The sequence below is a fragment of the Emys orbicularis genome, chromosome 7 (assembly GCF_028017835.1).
Source record: "Emys orbicularis isolate rEmyOrb1 chromosome 7, rEmyOrb1.hap1, whole genome shotgun sequence".
NCBI lineage: Eukaryota > Metazoa > Chordata > Testudines > Emydidae > Emys > Emys orbicularis.
Window position 1 is genome coordinate 31,463,629 of NC_088689.1, and position 7,984 is coordinate 31,471,612.

Sequence of the window (7,984 nt, forward strand, 5' to 3'; positions counted from 1 at the left end):
AACAATGGGCGAGGGGAGCTGCTCAGCCCCATGGCAGAGCTGAGCTCCAGGGAAGCGCTGCGGTGAGATGCCCGGGGACATGCCTGTGGCTCTCCTGCCGCCGGGGCTGTGAGCGGGGCTGTTGCTCGGGGTAAGAGGAGGCTGCGCTGGGAGTTGTGGGGAAGTTACTGGTGGAGCAGCGGCGGAGGTTGCATGCCAAGCCCTTTGTTGTGTCGGGAGCCAGGCAGGCTGCTGCCGCCGGGACCCCTACTCCTCTGCGCCCCCCGCTGCACCAGCCAACCGCTCAGCGCCTCCTCTGCTGCCTTCCCCTCCGCCGGGTTTTCTCCGGGCAGTGCCGGGGGATGAGGCTGCCCCGGAGCCGTGCACCCGCCCGGCGGAGTCTGTGCCCCTGCAGCCGGCGTTGATAGAAAAAAGGGCCAGCTCCAGTGCGAGGCTGGCGCGGAGCCCAGCCGGGATCCGGGGGGGACACGATGCTGCGCCTTAGCAAGAAGTGTCCCTGGGGTCTCTGCACTCAGCTCCCCCCGCCCCGCCTCGAAACGTGCACGACTATCAGCTGTGGCGGGGGAGTGGGGCTGCTAGTGCCTCCCCGGGGGAAGGGCGAGAGAGCCGAGCGTGCGCTGGGGGCAGAGGAGTAACTGGCTGCTTTTAATTGGGTGCAAATGAAGAGGGGCTAAGGGGGGGGAGGTGGGCGAGAATTAAACTGGGCTTCGCGGCTGGACTGAGCGGGCGCCGCTTCTTCCCCTTTTGCGCAGGCTTCGGCTGCTGCCTTTCGCCGTGTGCCGCTGTGACTCTCTGCCGTCGCGTCCTGTCCTGTCCCATGGAGCTGGAGGGGCAGTGGTGGAAAGGACAGCTGGCTGCCGACATCCACCAAGCGCTTCGCTACAAGGTACCTTGACCAGGGCTCTTCGGTGACTTTGCGGCAGAGGCAGCCGGACCCCTTACTCGGCTGCAGCCTCCGGGCTGCGCGGGCAGGGGACTGAGCAGGGCAAGAGGCTCCGCTCTTCCCTTCCTGAGTGGCAGGAGAGGAGGACGGTCTCAGACAGTCCCTATAAGGGAGCGAGGGAGGCAGTGCCCCGGACAGTTCAAAGGGCAAGGCGACTTACTGTTCCTTTTGTCTCAAGCCTTTATCGTTAGGCTCTTAGAGGATTTAGCCACGGGGGATCCTGTGTCTGGGCATTTTAAGTCCACGTGTACTGAAATCTTAAAACTAGCTTCTCCATCTGCAAAACGTGCAAAGATCCTCCTATGGGGGTTGGGAGGACGGATTCATTCACTGGGTTTTTGCACGATGCTTTGGGCTCCTCAGGTGCAAGGGTTTGCATATGTTCCCATTGTCATTAAAGTTAGATAAAGTAAATTGACACTTGAACGGCAGCACTTGCCTGCACTGCGTTTCAGCCCTCTCAGTACATAAAGGCATTGATTAACATCTGACAGTGAAGCTGGTTGGCTCCTTGCAGGCAAAGGGGGAGGAGGAGGAGTTGTTAAAAGGCTATTAGAGGGGAGGCTAGTGCTACAGGTCTTGGTAGAAAGTTCCCCACCTTGTTAAGAATGCTGGACCCTAATTTTCTGGTACCCGCCCTGGAGGCAGACTGCAAAATAAAAAGTATGGTAACCTCCAGCACAATTACTATAAGTCAGTGCTAAATTTTGTTGTAAATCTATTTATAACAGTCATTATTTCCAAATCTGCTATATAAAAGGAAAATAAACATGCTAGTTTAAAGTCAGGTTAATTGAAAACTGCATGGAAAAAGACTTGGCTCCAGCAGAACACGTGGTAACAACTGAACTGCTGAGATATGTAACGTCTCTAAGTATATACTGTCCTGATTATCTGTACTGAATCCTGAGTATTTACACAGGTATTCCCCTATCTCTGCCCTTTGGTCATGGTGCATTTGGCCCTTTTTTGGAAGTATTAATAGATCCAAGTTTAAACTATGTAAAAAAAAAAAAAAAAAAAAGAGCTACTATGTAGAAGAGTGCTCTATAAATGGGTGCAATAACAATAATAAATGTTAGGGCAATCCTGTTTTGAAACCCCTCTTAGCTCTGAGCTGACTCACGTCAGTGTTTGTGGATATTGCTTCTTGATAATAAGGCTTACCTTATCCCCAAACAGTTGTAAATAGGTTAACAATGATTTAACCTAGTAAAAATGTGGCTAAGCAGTTTTGGTGATTGCATTAACTTTCTTGATGGTCAGATCACTTAAGCAATGCACATTACTGGGCCCATGTACAAGAAACAACAAGTACAACAGATTCTAATTGCAAAGGAAAGTAAATAACTTCTGACAACTTTAATAACCTTATGGTTTGAAACTATTTAAAGGGGTGGTTATTTTAAAGATAATCATATGATTTTCAAACTCTAGAATTTACCTTACACTCATGATGTGCAGGAGATTAGACTAAAGGATCGTGATGGTCCCTTCTTGCCTGAAAGTCTATGGATCTGTAAACTTTCCAGTTATCTCAACTCTACCTGGTGTCTCAAAATAAGCCCCCTGCTGGGAAATGTTATTACAATAAGCATTATAATCCCAAACCATATCAAAGCTTGGAGTTCCAGAGTGTAGCTCTTTCTCTCTGTTCATTTGTGATAGTGGATATCAGCTGTGTTGTTTTGGTTGCAGTTGCCTGGAATTCTGCCTTCCACAGTGAAGAACACTGTCCTAGCAGTTAAGGCTCTTGTCCTTGAAACAGTCTGCCCTTCAGAGTCTGGTTTTTTTTTTTGTTTTTTTTTTTATAGTCGGACCATGCCACAAGGGTTTTTCTTTGTCAGTCTGTCATTATGTTCAGTCAAACCTTATTTGGCTTGTTTGTTTCTAAGTTTTGGGCCAAGTGAGCTTTATAAGAGTGTTCTATTTTAAATAATTGTTCTGTAGAATCTAGGTACTCCTTGCATAGGTGTCATAAGATAATAAATAGGCATCCCCAGCAAGAGAACAGTTCCACTATGTGAAAATAAATAGCAAAATCATGACTGTGCCTCCTAAAAACTGCTTTGAAAATTCCTTTATGTATTCACCCAGTCAATTTTCTTATGTATTTTTGGCAAGTGTATTTGCATAAAAATAGTGGTTGTACTGCAACTAGATGCTCTCTATCTAGGAGCTGAAGCTTCCCTCCTACAAAGGCCAGTCTCCCCAGTTAAATCTGAGAAGATATTTTGCAGACCTGATTGCCATTGTGAGCAATCGTTTCAGACTCTGTCCTGCTGCGCGACATCTTGCTGTCTATCTACTGGACCTCTTCATGGACCGCTATGATATATCCATTCAGCAGCTACATGTGGTTGCTCTTTCCTGTTTACTTTTAGCAAGTAAGTATTATGCACTAATCTGACGAAGTGGGTATTCACCCACGAAAGCTTATGCTCCAATACGTCTGTTAGTCTATAAGGTGCCACAGGACTCTGTCGCTTTTTACAGATCCAGACTAACACGGCTACCCCTATGATACTTGGCACTAATTGAACTGACTTAGGTTCTTGTACCAACTAAAGGATCATTCTGAGGTGATCAAGCAGATTTAGAAGGAAAATAATGTATAAAAGATTAGCACAGCTGAATTTGGTCCAATATGCGGGCCTCTCTCAACACTTTCAAATTGTGTTGGTATTTGGTGAAGGGGGGGGAAGAACACTAAAAAGCTACAATCACAGATCAGTGTTTACATCACAAATAAATTGACTAAAGTTTTTAAAATAAAATTTAAGAAGGAATTACAAGAAAACGAGCCCTCTTTTTAAAGGCAGTCACCTGCCACCTCCCAAGTTGCCAAATTATACACAGAAAAAGGAGAAAAGTCTCATCTGTTGTAGGTGCTGAAAAGACATTTTGAATGTCACTTTTGGATTTATATAATCTTGTGAGAACTAAAATATGAACAAAATGGTTACAGTAAACAGGTACCTTCCACAATTGGAAGAACCAAGGGAATTAATTCGGTGGACTGAGTCCCACTGCTACTGAAGAGTCCTTATTTACTAAAAGAACATAACTTCACCTTCTGTAGAAAGAGTGTAAGAAAGGAGGAAAATGGGGTGAAACTGGGATAGCAAAACAGTGGCGAGTTCCATAGAAATGTGGCACTTGCATCCATTATTGCTGGGCTTTTACATGTATAACTTCATGTTAGACTAAAACATACACGTATGATAAGGCAAAGTCCAGGACGGGGTGGAGCTACTACTATTATTTATATTACTGCAGCACCTAGATGTTCTAGTGTGGAGCAGGATCCCATTGTGCTAGGTGCTGTACAAACACAGAACAAAAAGATGGTCCCTGTCCCCTGGGACTTACAATCTAAGTACTGACGAACTTAAAAGGAGGGAGAGTTGTGGAAGTCTACATAAATGACAATATGCATTTCCAGATACAGATTACTGAAACTCACTTGATTTAGACCGAAGGGCTCAATTTCTGCTTAAGTCAGTTATTGAATTTAAACGTACCTGTAAACACTGAAATCATTAGAGCCTCTATACCAAGTTGATTCTTCCTACTGCACTTTGAATAGGGAAAGACTTTTTTTTTTTTTTTTTTTTTTTAAGCTAAAAATTAAAGGCGGACTCTTGCACTATTTTATTTATTTATTAAGGCTAGTCTCAATGGTACTTCAGCAGTTACCGGGATAGGTTTTAGGATAACTTAATGAATAACAAGAAGTCATTTATGAATTACAGTCAGGCTACACCATACCATCATCAGTATTCTCTCTCTCTGCAACTGGCTCTTGTTTGTGTGAGAGAATCTATGAAGAGACAACAGGAAGTGTGACACTGCTGTAATATCCTATAGGTTGCATAGCAACTATCTGCTGAAGCTTAACCCTTGACAGTATGCCTCTCCTCTCCTCAGCAGAACCGTCCCATTGAGTTTTGCATGCAGGAGCCTATTTGACATGGCAAAACAATTGTATAGCAAGTGTTTACATTGAAAAGTACCCTAATGTTAAAGATACACCAAACTGCATTTGCTGCTATGTTGTACTCATGTTTCTAATTATATTTATATTTTTCTTCCTCTCCCCCACCCCAAGGTAAATTTGAAGAAAAGGAAGACAGTGTCCCTAAGCTCGAACAATTGAACAGCTTGGGTTGTATGACTAACATGAATCTGGTATTAACAAAACAGAACTTGCTACACATGGAGCTGTTGTTGCTAGAAACATTTCAGTGGAACTTGTGCCTCCCAACTGCTGCTCACTTCATTGAATATTACCTTTCAATTGCCGTCCATGAGACAGATCTCCACGATGGCTGGCCAATGGTTTCCTTAGAGAAGACCAAGTTATACATGGCAAAATATGCTGATTACTTTCTGGAAGTATCTCTGCAAGGTGTGTTGCATGGTTTAGTTAATGCAACCTTATTTCTTAAATAATATTTGTGTCTGACTCATCTAAACAATTTTTGTGTCTATCCAGATCATGTGTTTTTAAATTATGCTCCTTCGTTAGTGGCTACTGCATGTGTGGCTTCTTCAAGGATTATCCTACGTCTCTCTCCAACATGGCCAACTCGACTGCATCGTCTTACTGCATACTCCTGGGACTTCCTGGTTCCATGTATTGAACGACTGTTAATGTAAGCTTATGCTGGCTTCTCATTTGTAAAGGCTTTGTCTCTGTAACAGCATGGTATATTTAAAGGACACTTACACTAAAAAACAATATTTACAAAAACAGTAGTTTATTTAGTAGTGAGTTTGTGCAGCATCTATGTCAAAAGTACCCAGGTATTATACAATATTTATTAAGCCAACCTAAAGTCAGTCCCTCTCTGCTTTTCAAAAAACCTCACCTGACCTAACTCCTTCATCCCCCCTCCTCCTCCCAGCAAATAAAATACTCAGACAAAAGCACGACAGAAGAAAAAAGACATGCAGCATGATCTGAACATCACCAAACTTAGGCTGCGGTAGGCAGTCAAGTAGCAAGTTCAAAAGATTGGAGTATGGGGAAGCAAGGGGAGGACTTTCACCTGAGTGCCTTTGGGGTGCTGTAGCAGATCTCAGCTGTTCCAAATGAACCTGTGGAAGCAGATTCCTTAACTAACTGGCTCCCAATCTGCATAGAGCTTTAGAGAATTGAATTTAATAGGTATCCAGTGAATTGTACTGAGCACATAGGAGGTCTACCTAAGCCTCTGGAATTTAGAGCTTTCTGAGTAGAGGATGCTCCCAATGGAGCATGTTATAAAAGTGTGGATAGTTATGAAGGGGCCCACAACTAAGAGGGGGAAACTTGCCTTCTCATTATTTATAAATGGAAAAACTGCAGGCCAGTGTTATCTACATATCAGATGTGCCAAGGGATTCAATGGGACCACAAGACTGAACCATACTAGAAAAGGGTGAAAGTACATTTCCCCCCCCCCCCAATTAATCAATTCCATTCTTTTAGATGAATCCCTAGGCCACCAGCCTCACTTCCCTCTTGTTGACATTTGCTCCCATCCACGTCCAAACTTTGATTAGCACATAAAGAACAGAAAAATCTGAATCAAGACTTGAAGAGAAACTGTCTTCTCCATGCAGGTGGCACTCTAGTCCATAACTATCTCCCTTGATGGCCTTGCATACTGTACACAGTAATCACGAGGCATTACAGTATCAAACCTTGTGGCAGAATAAGGATACCAAGAATGCCATTGGGGTGGGAAAGAAAGTACTCAACACCTCTCTGGAAGGCCTAAGAGGAAGGGGAAGAGCGACTGCAGGGTCACTCCAGCAAGGCACCATGAGCAAGTCAGTAGTCCCTCATGATCAGTAGTATCAATGACTCAGAGAAGTTGAGATGGTCACAATAAAATAAATAAATACAATCATTCATTGCTAGGAGCAGATTAGCCACCAAAAATGTCACTTTCAGATTCTCATACACTGTCACTGTAATGTTGTACTAGCAAATGTTACTGCTCTGACTTCTTTATATCCAAGCAGACTACTTTCGTTAACTCTTAAATGCAAATACTTCTATTAACATTGTAGCCTTTTTGAAAGTTCTTGGCCCTAACCTTTAAAATCATTTAAACTTCCTAGTGTACATCTTTAAAGAATATGAATTGCTTCTTAAATGACCTTTTAAAAATAGTTTTTGATATTTAAAGGCTGTTGCAGTTTTACAGTTAGGATACACTTAAAACTGTACATAAAGTTGACTAAAATGGTCTTATTTTCTCTTTGTATTATAGTGCTCATGATAATGACGTAAAAGAAGCAAACAAGCAAAAAGGACAACATGCCCAGCCTGCACAACAGAGCGCGTTTCCTACCCAGACTCCAACTCCACAGCAGGTTCATGTTCAACAACATGTATCACAGTATCTCCAGGCGCATCAAGCTCCATTACAGTATCACCATCAAACCTCACAACAGCAAAACTGTCAGCAGATGGTGTCAACTAGTCACACGTCCTCTTACCCACTGCAGACTTGCCCTGCTGGCTTACAATCCAGCGTTCAGGCTCGAGGTCACATACAGACTGGTGCTAGTATGTCACTAGCAGTTCCAATAGAAGTGAAGCCATGTATAAGTGTCTCGTACAACCGGAGTTACCAGATCAATGGACGGTATCCTTGTATTACTCCCTGCTTTGAGAGGTGATGAATACAAATTTAGATACCCTAATTTTTGTCAAACCTCAAATAAGTTTGAGGGCAACAATCTAAATAAAAGTAGCACTCTTTCCAGAAGGAAAACAGCTGGATTGGCAACCGATTAGCTCAAGTACAGATTCTGCAAAGAACGAGCATGTAGTATGTTTTCTAAAAGGAATGTGTGCATGGCAGTCATGTGCTAATACTTTTGACACTCCAGTGCACTGTGTGCTCTTAACAGCCACTTTTGAAATACAGGTCAAGAGAAAAATGGCTGTGGACTGGCTAGAGGCATATCTTTTAATGAAGGAGATATACAGTATTACTTTGAAGAGGTCATATTTATGCAATACTTCCATATAGTACTGAA

General features: G+C 43.3%; 1 protein-coding gene across 2 annotated transcripts; it reads left to right on the forward strand.

Annotated features, from left to right (window-relative positions):
- The first annotated feature begins 817 nt into the window (after nt 1-817).
- On the forward strand, nt 818-7,621 carry CCNJ (cyclin J). 2 transcript variants are annotated; one of them, XM_065408370.1, is made up of 5 exons: nt 818-886; nt 3,120-3,330; nt 5,055-5,354; nt 5,442-5,601; nt 7,210-7,621. In XM_065408370.1, exons 1-5 carry the CDS (start codon nt 818-820, stop codon nt 7,619-7,621), a joined length of 1,152 nt encoding a protein of 383 aa, XP_065264442.1. The 2 variants fall into 2 exon arrangements, with proteins under 2 accessions (XP_065264442.1, XP_065264443.1); XM_065408371.1 differs by having other exon boundaries at nt 5,475-5,601.
- Nucleotides 7,622-7,984: the final 363 nt, after the last annotated feature.